The sequence below is a fragment of the Chaetodon trifascialis genome, chromosome 3, assembly GCF_039877785.1.
Source record: "Chaetodon trifascialis isolate fChaTrf1 chromosome 3, fChaTrf1.hap1, whole genome shotgun sequence".
Lineage (NCBI taxonomy): Eukaryota > Metazoa > Chordata > Actinopteri > Chaetodontiformes > Chaetodontidae > Chaetodon > Chaetodon trifascialis.
The window spans coordinates 23,887,011-23,904,979 of record NC_092058.1 but is presented as its reverse complement, the minus strand read 5'-3'; the positions used below and the strand labels follow the sequence as shown (position 1 = coordinate 23,904,979).

At 40.5% G+C, this 17,969-nt stretch overlaps 1 protein-coding gene across 1 annotated transcript in view; it reads left to right on the top strand.

Moving 5' to 3' along the window:
- LOC139328584 (caM kinase-like vesicle-associated protein) overlaps positions 1 to 17,969 on the top strand; it is a 37,557-nt gene that overhangs the window by 12,560 nt on the left and 7,028 nt on the right. Inside the window, exons 2-4 of the mRNA XM_070958397.1 lie at positions 15,880 to 15,987; positions 16,089 to 16,220; positions 17,402 to 17,476. Of these exons, the coding sequence (XP_070814498.1) occupies positions 15,893 to 15,987; positions 16,089 to 16,220; positions 17,402 to 17,476 (302 nt within the window). The 5' untranslated portion in view covers positions 15,880 to 15,892. The remainder of the gene's footprint in view (positions 1 to 15,879; positions 15,988 to 16,088; positions 16,221 to 17,401; positions 17,477 to 17,969) is intronic.

The window sequence follows — 17,969 nt, the reverse complement described above, 5'->3', positions numbered from 1 at the left end:
TTTGGACAGTTATCACAAACCCTGTCTGTAACACATGCATGCTGATCAGCCTTCTGCCTTCTGACGAGCACACACACTTCCTTTTGCAAAGTAGAAGTGTTTTCACAGAACTCCGCAGACAAAGAGAGCCGACAGAATATACATTTTGAAAATTTGTCACTCATACATTCTATTACCTCAAAGAGGCCTGACCTATGGCCATTTCAATTTTATTTTTTATTTTCTTTGTTGTTCTCTCTTCTATTTCCTGATTTCTAAAAATGTCTCACCAGAAATTGCTAAAAATTCGCTTAAATGACTTAAATTTGTTTTGATATTTTGAATTTGGGGTTCTGCAACAACTTTTAAATTTAGCTGATCCACATATTCTTGTGATTAATCAGTCCGGTTTCTTTGCGTACCTGGCTAACTCCCACTGACACCTGAAAAGTAAAAGCTTTGAAGGTCGAATCAAGAAAGAAAACTGGAGAAATATTATGATAAAGATAATGTTTGTTTCGGTCAACTTGATTAGTGTTTTTGGGTGTCCTGATATTCATTCCAATGAAATTCCTTTTATATTATTAACATATACTTTTAAAGTTTATTTACTTTCAGTTTTAATTCACCTTGAAGTGAGTGATTGTGTCCAGTGTTGCTGACACTTTAACAATGCAGAGCGAGTTATACACACCCGCTCACAGACCATCGTTGTGAAACCACACCCACTCCTTTATTGACTAGTAATGAGTAATTTTGCATTGATTCTTAAAGACAACACTGTTTATGCTTTCATATATTGATGGTTGCCATATTTAAAATGAAGTCATAGAAAACATGTTTATTTCGAGGTTCGATAGTGTCAATCCAGTCTGACCCATTCAACTATGAAAAATAAATGACTTGGTACACTGAAATGTGGAGGCTGTGAAGCATTTCTACCAAAGCAATGTACAAGAAAGATTTCTTGGAACAAGATGTGAAATCTCTGCAACCTTTGAGTAGCAATAGAATGACTTTTATTGATCAACAACGCTTACAGCCCATATTTGGAGCAGGTCATTGTAACACACCAGCAAATGAAACCGTATCAGTATTTAGTCCCTTTAGTTCTTTTGTTTGGCCAACAATTCAATTTGAGCTCTAGTTGAGTCATAACAGCCACAGCATTCTGCCAAAATTTCAGTCTCCGTCCTGTTGTTTTTGATTGTGAAATAAAAGCAGTTTCACTCAAACGCAGTGTGCTCTGATGACTGAACTGAACTGTGAGCTGACATACTGAAGATTTTGAGAGAAATCTGGAATTGTACACACGCACAGGTGTACAGTTAAAACAAGTGTGTTCTCATAACACACACATATATGAGCACATGAACATTTGCTGCAGTGTTCCCGCAATCTAGCCCTGAAGGCCTCCTCTATGTGCGGCAGACTGGAATAAACATGCACAGTATGTGCATACATGCACACTGTACATACATGCACATGCACAGCTCAGATACTTACACAATATCGAGTTCACAGATTTTTCATTGGGATTTGCAAATAAGTGTAAACATTTCAAGTTGGATTAATAAAAGACGTGACCCAGCTGTCCTTAAGGTGCTTAATTTCTCATTCCAGCCACTGTGCTAACTCTGCTGCAGCACAAAATGAATCAGCAGACAAGCATCACATTAACACGAACTGATACAGTATCATTGTTCCATTTTCTAGGCTTCTCTCCAAAGCAGCAAGCATTAGAGAAAAACTTCTTTTTGATTTCACACCAAGCCCTCACACAACAGCTCTGCAGCAGTGCAGCCCATCAGTTTCTATCCCCTCCAAGAACCTCGTAACACACCTCTAACACGCAGAGGCATGGTGCCCTGGCTGTGGAGGCTCTGCATGCTGTTGAGTTTTAGCTGCTTTCTCCGAGCAAAAGAGAATTTAAATGATCATGCAGATGGCTTTCAAGATTGGACTTGGATGAAGAGCTAACACAATCCAAAACTGCTTAACTTGTGAACAATGTGGAGGCCTGTGTGCATGATTGAATCATTACCTCCTGACTGGTTTTCATCTGTTACACTGTGTTGTGCTGATTTGATGTCAGTTTCCAGCTTTACAGTGAGCCAGGTCGATTTCATACACTTGAGTTTGCCCTGCCTTTGCACAACAATGTTAAACCTTCTACTGCAGTGTTCCCGTTTTTGCTGACTCAGTGTTTTAGCTGAATATCAAAATCCACTCCACGAGAGCTTGAGTTGTGGCAGTTCGTCGTAAGACCGAGACGGCAGATCTGCACTGCTCTGTCGTGTTAAAACACTCGTTTCACGCCTGATATTACTGACCTGACTTGAAATTAGAAAATCCACCAATTGTGTATTATTGTTAGCTTGCTTTTTCTTATGCATATTTTAGATACATTTCAGCAGCATCTGATATCTTACATAACATATTTTAAAGTATTTTGCTAAAAAGTGCAGGCTTTGCACTGCTCCACTCCCTGTAGATTGAGGCTATTTCATTAGCGAAAAGACATCACATAGAATGAATCTAAACCATGCAGATACCCACATCTTCATCACGCATGCATTGCCTTTGAGCAATGTATTCATCATAGCGCATTTGATTTCAGTTGTGCTGGACTTCAGACAAAACCCTCCAGATCTGCCTTGTTTTAAACAGCAGGCTCAGGGTGCAGCAGCAGCAGCAGCAGCCCCCCTCTGTCAAAGGCATTTTCATGCTCTGAACTTCCTATTTTCAGTTCAGTGAAACGATGATATAAGAAGCCTCCGCTCCCCGGTGGAGAATAGAGCTGTTCAAACTGAATGAGAAGAGAGAATAAAAGATGGAGCGAGCACGCAATGCCACGCCGAGATACAGCGGAAACTAATGAGAGCATTAGACACAATATATTTACTTTGCACAGAGGAGGGAAAACACAAGACTGTGTGACAGCACGAGGAAATGGCCCTGCAAAGGATTTGTTGTCATGTTAGAGTTAAGGAAAAGCGTGTGCTGTTTTTGTGCCTGCGGAAAAGACCTCGGCCTCTTTTCCAGAAAGATCACGTCAGTCTTGTACAGATGTATGACTGTTTTTCACTTTTTCTCAGTGATGAAATGCCGTTGCATTAAATGGATGATGATATCAGACAGTGTGTGGATCAGTCCACCACTTTGTTCCAAACTGAAATTTCTCAACAAGTATTCAACTGATGAAATTGATGACAGTCAGTGACATTTTATGCAGACATTCATGGCTCTCAGAAGAACCATGAATTTTGTGCAAATCCGACTGCTGGACCATTTCTGCGAATCAGCCCAGTAACTAAATAGATGTTAACTCTAAGTGCTTTTGACTGATCTCAGAACTAACCAGAACTTCAGTTATTTCCATCATTTTCCTCCAGTCTCTCTTGTTTTTCAAACAGACTCATAAAGCCACAGGGCAACTTTTTCGCTCGAGTTGAAACACTTGCACAGGTGCAGCTCCTGGAGCTCATAAAGCACTGACATCTTTGGTTTTAGTTTTCTCCTCTCTGGGCTAGTGCAGCTGAGACTGGTGAGAGCATTTTCAGTAAATGGATGAGATGAGAGTCAGAGGTGGCGGTCGCTGCAGGTGAAGACTTGATGGAACCCAAGAGTTTGGTACAAAGACAGAGATGGAGCACTCAGTCTGCCTGGTTTGGAGGCAAAGAAATAAAACAAGTTTTTTTAGTCAGCTAATGTGATTTTCCCAGCATCTTATCATCTTGATCAAGGCAAGAAATGCAAATGTTATTGCAGACACAGAGCTGTTGATCTGAAATCTCTTACAGTACACCCATGTGCTCCTTGCATGAAAGGCAGGCAGCAGGGACACTGTGACGTGACTGTCATCTGGAATCTAGCTGTGTTAATAACCTACAAGATGTATCTACACCCTCCACGCACACTGTTGGGCAGATGCCATTAAAATGTATAGGAGACTTTGTTGTACAGTGAGTCTAATGCGGTGTCTAACAAGACTATTATGTAATACCAGATGTGATCCAGATGAACATGAGGTAGTGTGTACGTGCGGGGTGATATTGAGTTAGACTAGTCTCCTGTAGCCTCAGGATGCCGTCTGCTGTGGTTCTGCTACAGCGCAAGACAGTTTCCCTCCAGTTCGCCACAGGAAACAGTTCATCCCACACTGGGAGTAGCATTGTTTGCTTTCAAATGTTATCAGTTTAACGTCTCCTCCTGTCAGTGTCATTAATGGGCTTTCCTGAATTTACTGCTCATAATTTGTGTCTCTTTTGCGCGATCGATTTCGCAGTCAGCACTCTGAGGGGACTTTCAATTAGTGCGAGCACGACACTAAAACCAAGGCCGCTTTATTTATCCCTGCCTTTAGATGATAATATTTCATGTATTGTCGATTTTATGCGCGGCAATTAAAGTTTCTGTCCACTGAAGCAGCACGGAGGAACTGGAAGCTAATGAGATCGGCCATGCAAAGGCTTCTTTGTTGTGGCGGAGAAACTGAGCCACTGGGACTCCTCGTGTAAACAAGAGACCTGTTTTTTGGAGTCAAGAGGAATTTGCACATTTGCCTGTATCTGCCTGTCCTAAGATAAAATATAGCTGTACCACAAATTTTTCAAATATTACAACATCCTTAAATATAAAAGAGAGAACCATTACAGTGACTTTGTGAGTGAATTTTTGTATGATCCAGTGGTATGATCCTGCTTTTGTTTGTAGAAAATAACACCATAACCATTCATCAGTGTCCTCGCCAAGTAACATGGCTGAAACCACGAGATTCATATAGCAGTGAACAAGGGTTTGATGTGGGAGTACTGAACATGAGTTTGACATGCATTGGAACCAATTGTATGAGACAGAGGCCATCCTAATTTGCATATATTTGCATGGAAATTAATTATCTAAAGATTTACAATGTAAAAAAGAATGAAGAAAGCGGGCCTGTCTTAGGGAAAAGTCCATAATGAAAAGAGGTGTTGAGCTAGTTAAAACATTACATTTTAGTAGAATTTAATGTGTGCAACTCACAATTTAGCATACTACTACAGCTGTAGCCTGAGTATTATTTGTGGTTGTGGTCTTTTCTGTGGAGCAAACAGTCAGGTTGACATTTCTGCAGTGAGTTATTTATTTATTCATGTACACAGAGAGAGCGCCACACTCAGCAATGCATTGTTTAATAAGTTCACTCCATCATCTGTCTGGCAGCACACAAAACGTTTTCGGCCATCCATTCTTCATGAGCGTGTACAAATGCAGGGATACGATCTCTACTTGAGGCTGCCAGGTAAGATAACAGGTGAATGGAATCACATAGAGAGGGCGGGTGAACATGACCATCAATCACTGTGACTCCGCCCAACATAAAGGTAAGAACACATCATTTGAAAACTCTCCATCCTGCTGGCACAAATGAGGAAAACAGTGTGATGCCTTTCCTGTAAATCTGGTGACATCGTAACTTCCAGAATGTACTGCAATAAGACATTCACACATAGAGGTCAATGCATTTCCATGTTGTGTGGACTCACAGTGATTGATGGTCATGTTCACTCTATGTGACTCCATTCTAGGTGAAATCACAGTGATTGGTGATTCCACTCATCTGTTTACTTACCTGGCACCCTTAAGTAGAGATTGTATCCCTACATTTGTACACACTGATGACGGCTGTATGGCCGAAAATGTTTTGTGTGTTGCCAGACAGATGATTGAGTGAACTTATTAAACAACGCATTGCTGAGTGCATTGTTTGATAATTTATACATGGATGCAGATATCTAGGATAGTGCACCAGCTGGTCAGAGTGCAGTGGCAACCTTACAAACAGAATGATTCATTTTCATGTTTCTCATTGTTTACAGTGTAGTAATGGAGGCACCAGTTACAGTAAATGACATTATGAGCATACATTTGTGGACGAAGCTATCTGTGTTTGTGTATGTGGATGTGTGTGAATATGAAGGCATGTCTGGGTTGTATTCACCATTGTCAGGCAGACTGAACCAAGCTCTTCAACACTGGTATGGTGTCTGAGGTGGGACCTTGTTAGACTCTTGCATTAACCCAGTCTCACACCCTCCCTGACCCTGCCTTCATCATGCATTCTTTGAGCTGCATCTGTAATTGATGCATTCAAAAGGTGCTCTTACCATCTTAGAATGTAATTCATCTCTTCTGCGTGAGACTGAAAATGACATAAAGGAGTTTTGACAGCAGAGATATTTCTTGGGCTGAAACTAAAAATAGCGGCTGGATCCTTTGCAAATAGGAAAGGACACAAATGTTCATAGTGCACTGGAGTGGCCCATATGGATTCACACCATAATGCACACATGCGTGTGAGCATTCAGGCATGCACTCATGTCTATACACTCTCACACACTGTTCTCTCCCTCAGGATGGATTGTGTGTAGCTGTTTTGTCAAAACAAGCTGCCATTGTTCTCACACATTTCCTCCATAGGGAAAGCACTTATGAACCATCTTACCTGAAGAGTAATATACTGTATTTGCAGGCTGTCCAGGTCACACTGAAGCACTGTCAGGTAGGGAAGCCATATTGAATGTCAACACTGGCCATGCAGCTGTGGGTGCACTACAATTCTAAATATGCAATTTAGTGTTTTAGCAGGATTCAGTTGTTATGTGATTTTTTTTTTTTTTCTGCTGACAAACCGATTACTTCATAGCTATTTAATCTGTTTCATTGGCTTTTATTGCTATTTGCTCAACTTACTGGAGGTGTTGTCATGAAACCAACCAACCAGGTTAACTGTGCAAACTCCACCAGCTCGAACTCTGTTCAAAATGACTGCATTAAAGACAGCTCTCCCTCCTGTGGCAGTGTGCTTAGTTGTACATTAACAATCAGCGCATTATGTACATTATCAGAGTTCCGTCTTTTAAAGTGTCGTGTGGTTTAATGCATTGTCTTTATTTCATCTTATTTTACATTCATTTTTATTTGTTTTTATGTCCATTCTGTCTTTTTTATGTAAAGCACCCACTTGGTGCAAGTGATTCCTTTCATGCAGAGCTGCAACTCCTGTATGAAAGGTGCTATAGTAATAAAGTTTATTATTATTATTAGCAGTAGTAGTATTAGTGTTGTATTATATTTATATTTCAACAATAGCCACAGTATTGTGGTTCATCAACATTTCAGTACGACAATAATAAAACCACGATGTAGATGTTGAAGTGCACTAGAACCCAGATTGGAGGGTACTTCTTATAATACAGCTAGAAAACAATTTTCCATTTCTGCCCTGTGCTCAAATAACAAAAGTAATTTTTTTTTAATTTATTTAACTCTGTAAACTGAAACAAGCCTCGACAGTACGCCAGCTTAAACTACCCTCAACACACATGCATGAGGAGGGAGAGAGAGAGAGAGAGAGAGAGAGAAAGAGTGAGAGAGAAATCGGCGATACGTAATCCCATGCTGTCAAGAAGCCAAACAAATAATGATGTTGTAATGTTGCGAGCACAGTTTCTGTTACAACGAAAGTACAGCTTTGCTAAAACACTGCAGCTCCTGTGTGTTTATGGGGTAAGCTGCTGGTGGGTGGCGATGATGATAAGTCATATCTCCTCTCAGCAGAATGAATAAAAATCATGTCATAGCAAAGTTGTACTGAGTGACTGGATGTGTTCATATAACTAAGGAATACAATGTATGAATACATTTTTCAGTATATTGTCATCTTTAATGTAATTTAAAACCAGCCCATCTCATGGTAAACCAGCCCAAACATGACCAAGCCCTGCACAATGCAACCCAAAACCGGCCAATCTGGCAATACTGAAGCCAAGTCAAGCCCAATATAATGTCTTGAATCAGTGTCATAATTGATGTAATAATACCCCTGCAGCTCATATTCACAATGTCTTAATGACTTACAGATTAAGCAGAAAAAAGGCTTTTTGCTCTGTTTAAATCAGCACTGCCAGCTGACAATTGTATTCCAAATTTTGAGGTCACTCGTATTTTGTAGTTTGCAGGGACTGATTTCCATTTTTTGCCAAAAGTATACTGAGCCAAAAGAAACAAAAAGCAGCCACTGCATGTCACCATCCTGCATCCTGCTAATTCACACAGGCTCTGAGCAGCTGTTCACTGGCTTTGTAATAACATGAGTATGGTTGATAACAGAAATCCCTGTGCACTGCCCTGCCTAATTACGGCAGTGCTTTTTGTGCCCCTGCTCTGGAGCAGAAGAATAGTGGCATGGTGGGCAGCAGGTGTAGAAAGGGCAATCTGCCAGTCCTGGGAGGGAGCTCGATATATCAATATATGTGTCAATATATGTGTCAGGATCCTGCAGTCTCACCTCCCCTTTAAAAGCTGTCATAAGAGGAGGCTGTAATTTACCTTGATTCCTGTAATGTGTAAGTTAAGTCTGTGGTTCTTGTTGCCACAAGTGATTCACCATAGAGGGGCTCCGAGTGTGACCGTGAAAGAGTGATGGCACAGGGAGGCAGAAAGAAGTGAAGTGGAAGAGCTAGGGTTTTCTCAAGTTCGCTGTCTGCTGTTGAAGAAGCCACTGCAGTGTTTTCTCATTCAGTGAAGAATGCAGCAATATGAGTCAGATACAGAGAGTTGTTATGAATGAATGACAACACATAGAGTGTGACTGTGATCGTTTTATGCAGGGATGACAGGGTCCCTGGACTTGAATAAGTCCTTAAAAAAAAAAAAAGGTAGAGCTATCCAATCCCCCCAATTCTTCGGAGATTTGCTGTGTGTGAGGCTGACGCAGACACCAACAAGCAGTGCAGCGCACTGAACTGGGATTAGAGGAGGGCTGAGGAGAGAAGGCTGGTAATTATTACAGCACTGCCAGAGCTGCCATGCTTCTGCTGCTAGCACACTGTTAAGCAAGCACCGCGGGACACAGCAATTCCTCAATGCAAGAAAGACACAAACCGCAGGCCCAATGAGACACACTGTGGAAAATACCATGAATAATTAATCCAATTGTGTATGCGCCCACTTTTAAAAACCTTTGCCACCATCTTTATTCTGATCCTAGTTCATGCATCCTGCTGATTGATACAACTTTTCAACTCTACATTTATTTCCTATCTGCAGTTGTTACCCTGCTCTTCTGCCCTCGTTATAGACCTTTCAGCTCCACGCTCCTCTGCTGGCCAGGAAATGTTGAAACAGCAAGCATAATTCACTATATTGCAACTATAATTAGTGCAGTAAAATCCCCCAGAGACATGCATGCAAACTTTTATGTCAACATTTCCAAGAGGCCATTTCCCCTTAAAGTTAAACGTAAAAAGACATGATATTTGTGAGGAGCATTAATGAGGCAGTGTGATGCTGCTGCAGCATGTTGTTTCGTCTTCCCCAGTGAGTTTCTGGCTTTCACTAATACAGAGAATCGCCACTGAATTAATGCAGTGTTTATCGTATACTGTGAAATAATATACATGTAAAGTATTCTGATTTAGCATTCGTCTCAGGTTCCCATTAACGATAGAATAGACCAAGATATTCAGTCAACAGTGCAACAGTAATTTGCCAGTGTTGTCAGAGGCACTTTAGATTCATTGCATAACATCAATATTCTACCTTGAGTATAACGTTCATAAAGCAAATCTCAGCGCTAATGGGTTCTCTTGGCCCTTGGTTCAGCCATTCATCCATAAAAGTTCACTCAGAGTTGGACAGCTTTGGTGTTAATGGGATTTTGCTGTTACTGTATAACAAGCAATAACAATCATTCGCACATTTATATTTGCCTGTTGCTGTACCTTTGGAGCTTAATAGCTACAACTGCAAATTACCTTTTGTATACTGTATGTCTTAATCATTTAGGAGGTTGTGTTTTAGTTGTTTGAGCTGCTGTGTGGACTGCGGCTTCCCGACACCCTTCGCACTTGTGTTGATGTGTTATGTGTCAACACTTAAAAATGATTTGTTTAACACTTACTGTGTGACAGTCTGTTATGTCTTTAAAATCGTGTTTTAAATGCCACGTTCACACCTGCAACTAAAATGTGATTTTTTTCTTGTGAAGATATCTGATATCAAATAAAATCAAGTGATGTTCATTTACCTGCTGCTCCATGCATGACCTGTATTCGACATCATCATCAATAAGCATGGAGGAGATGCTACGAGCAAATAAAGACAGGGTGAATGATGAGGCTGCATTGCTCAGCTGAGATCTTGTGTGACAAATATGGAAATGTCATTAACTGTCAGAGTAAACCTCTCTCTGCATCTGTCTGCACAGTCACAGTTGGGCTGCTTCACTATCTGGGTTCAGTGGTTGAACCTGCGACATTAAACATCCTGGTTTGTAGACTTAAAGTGTAACTGCAACCCCTGTATTATTTAAAAGCTCTATCATTTGACCCTAGTTTCCTGCCAGCATTGCCCAAGTTAAGGGCTTTCACATCAAGACAGAGCTGAGGTACAAAAGTCCAACAAGAACTTGTTTTCTTGTTTTCTATCACCCGCCAGTCCTTGTGCTTGCTTCCAGTTTAAAAAGCATAATTTCTTGCATTGTTTACTTGCAATAGCAGCTTTTTTCACAGGAAGAGATAGCAGGAGGCAACCATTTGAGCATCTTTCTCTCACTGCTCTGTGTTAAGACTACACAATTGTCGCCATGCCCATCTGTGTTGACCTTATCTTCTCCTTTCAGCTGAAGGCAGAGTGCTATCGCAGTCTCTTGGGCAATCCCAGTAGATCAGCGGGGATGAAAGAAAATGAATGTCAAGGATGTTTATTTCCTAATAGCTGGAGAGTCTAGTGTCCTTGCGGGGCTGTGGCTCCAGCCAATCCCCAGGAACAGAGGGAAAGACTGATGGACAGAGAGGGGGGAGATGATATTTCAGATGGCTGAGCTGAGCCGTGTCAAAACAGAAATACTAGTTTGTCCAAAACAATCAAGAAGGGAGTGGGCAGTTGTTGTTGTTGTTGTTGTTTTTAACCAATAATTAATACCATTTCCTGCTTACCTTTATCCCCAAACGATCCCATAAGAACTTTTTAGAATATTAAACCACTTTCACTGCAAGTCTTTGTTTTCCCCCAAAATATGCAGCTAATTATCCATGACAGAAACAGCCCACTGCTATATGGCGTTTTGGCATTAAAATGTTCAAATGGACTTTATGCTTTTACAATAGTTTAGCTTCCTGGTATTTATCTCTGTTTTTGTCTTTTGTTCTTAAAATTCCCCTTTGTCTGTTGTTATCGCTGTAAATGCTGTACTGCTTTTTTGTATTAAGAATATGAATAAATAAAATGTTAAAAAAAGTTGCCTGAGCCAACAATTGCTCACATGCACATTCAGCAGACACAGAGCAATATTAGCATTCATGTGGAGTCATGTTTCTGTCTGCCTGATGAATGTAAGTACAATTTTTATAATATTGTTTGGGTCTAAGCCGACTCCTGAGGGAAATATCTGCCCCTTTTGGTAAATGCTCCACTATGTTCACCAGGTAGTAGCTAACGTTGTCTATCTGCTGTTCAGTGCAGTGAAAGTAGCATATAGTAGGTTTATTAGAGCTTTTGCACTGAAAACAGCTGCCTTCTGCAGCTGGAACATGCTGGTGAGATAGTGAGAGTGAACTAAAACTGTGAAGTTGGGGCCTGTAAAATCAAAATAATGAGCTGTGGGTTTGTCACTACAAGGAATCCACTTCACGAAGTCATTTGATTCATTGCTAATATAAAAATATTGATTAGTGCAGCTTTAATTTGAAAGAGCTGATTTATGCAGGTACAAAAAACTATTAAGAGGGCTTTCACTCTATTATCTATTAGGATTTATTGAGACACAGAACAGCATAATACTGCGTTTAGAAGATGGACAGTCTTGTGATGCTTATCCTTTTGTCTTCCATTCATACTCTTTCATTGCCACTCAGTAGCCTAGAAATTACATTCATGCATCACTGATTTGATATAGGAAGCGTTTTGATGGAAATCTGATGCAGCTCAGATTACTGTTTCTTCAAGAGTAATGAGGAAAAGTGGAACACATGTATTCAGTATGCCCTTTGGGTTGACTTGATTGACTTTTTCAATATTTACTACAAACCCAGGTCTCTCCTCAACCTGAACCACGTGTCTCAGTAGCATTGTTAAACATGTGGGAGGCTAACTCCATTTCAAAGTCCTTTACTTTTTATGTCCAAACATCCATGCCGATGTCCTGTTTTTGGTGCAGAGTAAAAATGTATAATGCATTTAGTTTGATTCAGTTAAGTGTACCTTAGGGTCATGCAGTGATCATCCATCAGAATTATGTACAATTAACACAGCATATTGGATTTGATCATATATTACATATTATTATATTCACTCAGGTGAATGCTGTCTATATTAAATATAGGTTGTACATAACTGTTGAGGCTCAGCAATGCTTTGGTTCACTTCAGTAAATCTGTAATGGCCTGCAGTCGGCACAAGTATGATGCATGGAGTCTGTTCTTTACTGTGCATCCTCATTAAGTGGCTGCTGAGCCACAGCAAGAGGCTGAAAGAAAAACAGAGTTGAAAACTAAACAGTGAGTGAAGGGTTTCCAAAAATGACGAGACATTTGTCCATCTCTTGAGAAATTTCATGGTGGGATTAATGCTCCCTCACATACCTAAAGGCTTCCTGTAGCAAAAAGATACCAGCCATTTGCCCAAGGCCTAGCCCAACATTATACCATAGCAGCAGGTACAATAATCCCCTTTACTGCTGCGTTAAAAAGTCTTGACACAGTGCACATAAGCACTGCATTTAACCTAATCCTGAGATTCACCCAGACATAAGCACTACGAGAGTTTCTCATCGATTTCAACGGGCACAAGAAAAACCTCATTTGCTCATCGGCTCGCCTGGCTGGAGAAGGCAGTGCGTTCACTTAATAGGCCTCAGATCTTTATCACTATCCATCTTCCTCCCTCTCAGTCTTCACTGCATCTGCAGAAAATCCGCGGTGTGGCCCGAGCACAACCCCACCAGCAGACCCAGGTCTCACACTGGGCCATAAAGCATCGCGACGCATCGATTGGTGCTCCCGAGGGGCAGTCAGAACAGTCAGAATATGGGGTGATAATGCTTGAATGTTGCTGATGGTGGTCAGTCCAAATGGGCCCATTATGCAGCCTCTGTTATATGATACAGCCAGCATCCTGCTCTCACTTGAAATGCTTCACAAATTCTTCATCCATTACAGCAAGTCACACTTGGGGGAAAACGGCAGAGGCTTGCCAAGATACTTTGAGCACTTCTTGGTTTTTGCTGAGCTAATTTGCCTGGATTGTGTCTGCCACTGACTCCCCTCAGAAAACTTTTCCAAAACCACAAAGGTTCTGTTTATTAGGTGGATTTCTTGATTAGATTTATTAGATTTCATCTGCATCAGAATTGCCCTTTTGCTCTCTCTTGTCTGTTTACCTCTCTACAATTCAACGACTCTCTTGTGGACTTTTCCAGCTACTTGCGGAATTTAAATGTTTTCTAGCATAATATAGATTTTTCCTGACGTTTCCTAATGTCTTGCATCTGCTCGACTTCCTCAAAATTACCCTATTTAAGACAGCAGCCGTGCAGAACTTTCTTCTTTGTAGCATAGTTTAACTGAGCTAAAGCATTTACCATGAGAGACATGTACAGTGCATTGAAAGTGAAAGAGAGAGGAGGGGAGCCAGGAAAGGTCAGCCCCTCACACATGTTCCCTGGACAATTTCAGACATCTCTTTGCTTGTTTGTTTAGATTGGATCATGAGATGTTTCACGCAGCTGCAGTGATCAGATTGCCGTTCTTACACATAACGCTATACTTCTCATGATTTTTTTGTAAATTTACATGCAGACATCCACTTTATTCATGTGGAGAAATTGTGCTCTGCAGTTGTTTTTCAGCTCTTTCCTGCTTTACATTCAAGCGGCTTCACGTACAAAATATTCACACCAGTTCAGAGCTACTCAGTGAGGCTGCAGTGTTGTACTACTGTAAAGGCCCCTGAGCAGCATTACTGGAGTAATAAGTAGTATAGTGCCTTGATCAAGGAAACATCAGTGGTAGAAGCAACAACTCCCCCCCCCCCCCCCCCCCAGATTTCATGAATCTGTCCAGAGATTTGAACCAGAAGAGCATTTAATCACACACTGGCTTGTTGTATTGTGGGCAGTATTGCAAATCAATGAGCAGGACTGCTTTATGCATTATTAGACTTACAGGCTTCTTCCAAAAAATCTACTCTATTATGTTATACTGCATGTCATTACTGCACATCGATATCGATACTGTCATATACAATGACACGTACCTTAATAGAAGATTTTATCCATGTCTCCCAACCCTAATGAGGAAGGTAGCTTCATGAGCTCGGTCCAGTTGTTGGTCCCACTCTTTCTGTGCTTCAGCCTGATTTTTTTCTATCCTGAATCTGAAGATGGGGAATTATGGGTGCTGAAACTGAAACTCTACCTAGCAGAGAACATAGTTTCTACTGAAAATTTTACCATAACAGTGATGGGAAATGCAGTTTAACTAGTAGCCTGCGTACATACTTTGCATACACTGTACCCCCTTAATACAGAGCTGAAAATACAGCTTTGAAAATAATGTTACCATTATAGTTTGTTCACCAGAGAGCACTGACACTTGTATTATTCAACTGTGAAGTGTCCTGCTTTGTACATGTTTTGGTCACAAATAATAAAGGAATGCATTAATGGGATTTTTAACAAAAAATATGAAAAAAAAAAAAAAAAATCATCTGATATTCATCATCATTCAACCACAAAAAAGATGTGGATTTTTCCTCTCGATGCTATCTTATATAGATTATATATATATGAAGATGGATTCTAGGTTTTAGCTGGACTTGTGCACACGCACACACACACACACACACACACACACACACACACACACACTGAACTGCAGGGGAGGATGAATGTTTTATTGTTTCGCACTCAAAAAACAGCAAATTTCCTACTTTTTCAATAGTGTCTGTGTTCCTGACTGTGCAGTGGCGTGAGAGACATAAAAAAAACTTCTCTTCACACAAAAATAACAACTCCAACTAAACAAACTACTAAATCTTTCTTGATAAAAAAAAAAGAAAAGAAGAAGAAGAAGAAAAAATTACATATATTTTACATTACATTACATATACTGTATATACGTGCAGTAAAGTTGCAGAGGCTGGTCTCAAATTTCACCCCACACTGTTTAAGAGAGGCGCCTGCACTGCAAGTAGGTGTTCAAGTGTAGGTGCAGAGCTGGTAAAGTGCTTTAATTCCTCTCTGAGGTGCTGAGGTGCTGTGCCAATAATTGCTGGCTCCCTCTCTCAATTGGAAATGCTTCACTTGTTGCTGCAGTTGCCTCACTGGCCCCTCAGACCATATGCTCCTGCTCCTTCTGCCCCCTGACCTCAGTGATTTGTGAGTTTCACCCCACAGAGAAGCACTGGTATATTCAGTCCAGACTTCTGCTTCATTATGAAAACATTCCCCTCTCTGTTTTCTAGAAGTTAGATATTAGCATAAAGCTGAGCCCGTGCAGCAGATCCCACGATGGCTCTGGCCTTTATTAATGCATGATCATGAAAGGCTCTGTTACAGTAAGTGAAACAATCTGTTGCATTGATACTGCCTCTGGTGTCTCTTAAGCTCTCACACTTTTAAAAGGCTTTCTCAGCATTATTGAAGTATTTCTTAATGACTGAGGGAGGGCCACATTTTTAGCCAAGTCATCATCCAAAGTAATAATATGGCACAGTGTGACGCCAAATTGAAGAGGCATCATCAGCTAGGTGGGACCCCAGGACAACAAGAGAAGACAGATTGAAGGAAGTGTTTCCTCTGTCCTTGTATTCATTTCAATCTCTCCCTCTTCCGTCTCTCTTGTCTTACCACAGGTCAGAAGTGGCCATGCCATTTGGCTGTTTAACAATCGGGGAAAAGAAGGATTACAACAATCCTTCAGACGTGACAGATAAATATGACCTTGGTCAGATTGTTAAATCGTAAGTATCTCTCCAGCTCCAGCTCAACAGACTTTTGAATGATCTTTTCTCAAGAAATCCTGACGATCTATGTTCACATCCCTGCCAATGCTTCTCTTCAGGGAGGAGTTCTGTGAGATATTCAGGGCCAAGGACAAAAATACAATGAAAATGTACACGTGTAAAAAGTTCCTGAAAAAGGATGGAAGGAAAGTCCGCAAGGCTGCGAAAAATGAGATCCTCATCTTAAAGATGTAAGTTATTCGTTGTGGTTGAAGTTCTCTGGAGTGTAAATGTCTGTGGTAAATAGTTTCTTTGTTTTTTGTTAATTTGTCTTGACTATTAAATGTTCTTAAATACTAATTTCACTGTCAAAATTGATATTTGAGAAGAAAAACATAACTGAATGAAAAAAAGTCAGGCAAACCTCATTTCTGAGTTATCACACACATGCTGCCACTGTTCCTAGCTGTATTTGAGACATATTTTCTCTGTGATTATCTCATTTTCCAGTAAAAGCTAATCATCAGCCTGGGAATAATTGCAGGGAAAACCTCAAGTGCTGTTGAAATGAGTAATACTTACATATTCATAGATTATGGATCTTTTAATGACGGACTACAGTAGATGTAATTTTAAGTATTTCTGATCTTTTTGTGGAAAGGCCATATCAGAAAAATTGCTTTCACAAGCAGAATAGTTTTATGTCTTATGTCTAGATGGATTATTTAATGCTATGCACGAAATGTGTATAATAGTAATACACCAGTTAATAGACCAATCCTGTGGAAGGAAAGAAAAAGCAGTGTTTATCAGAGGTGTAGGCCAATGCATGCAGTGCACTCACAGTTTGCAGAGTACTGTTTGCTAAAAATCCCATAATGCAGTGCTTTTCCTTTGCTCCTGATATAACATGTTAATTACAGTTATGCAACAACACCACCTGTTAGTGGTGACGCAAAATGATAATGACACACAAATGTCCCAAATCTCAATTTTCAGGAATAGGGCCAGGAATATTTTGTCATTGACAGGCAAGAACAACACTGTGTGCCTCAAACACTGTGGCTTTATTGGCCAAATTCATCATGAAGTTTCCCGTGTGGTGCCATGGTTGTGGAAGGCACGGTCGTCTGCTCAGCACCATGCTGCTGCATGTTTGTCTCTATGCCCAAATGGAAGTACCAGGTTACATAAATGTGGTTATCTATGGATATTAATGGCAGTTAAACATGCAGTTGGGATCTCAGTACCCTTTCAAGGTCTGCTGTCGTATGATATTCATGAACACTAAAGCAGATCTTTCCATTATTCCTCCAACTCGATGAATGATACAGACATCATCTCCTATATAACTCCTGAACTCTCTCTCTCTCTCTCTCTCTCTCTCTCTTTCTTTGTGTTTCTCTCTCTGTGTTTTGACACACCACCTCAGGGTGAAGCATCCCAATATTCTCCAACTGGTGGACGTCTTCGAGACCAAAAAAGAATACTTCCTCTTCCTTGAACTGTGAGTTCAGATGTCTGATGAGCCAGAAGGAAATGCTCCCTGCTTGTCTACTTGTCGGCTGAACTGTATGTGTTGATTATACACTCGTGGGAAATGAGCTGCTGTAGCCTGAGACCTAGTAGATATGAGAACAGCTCTGAACTCAACTCATTTGGTATTCAGATATGATTGCTTGCTAGCTGCTCCATTCTCATCAGCATGTGTTCTTGGGGAATTCGATACATTTGGATATGGATATGCTAAACGTGAGATACTCAGAAGAAAATGATAAAACACCAGAGAAACGTCTATGGGGACCTGATTAAAACCATTTTTCTTTAACAGGTGTGATGTGTTTTTCAGTCTTGTCAAAAAAATGTTTATTCTTGGAACCTTAACATTTCAATATAAATATACAATGTAAAAATTCAATTTTTATATGAATAGTTTGCAGTAGAGAGCAGATGGAAACATGGGTAGAGAATGGAGGATAATGGAGAATACCTTGTGAGGC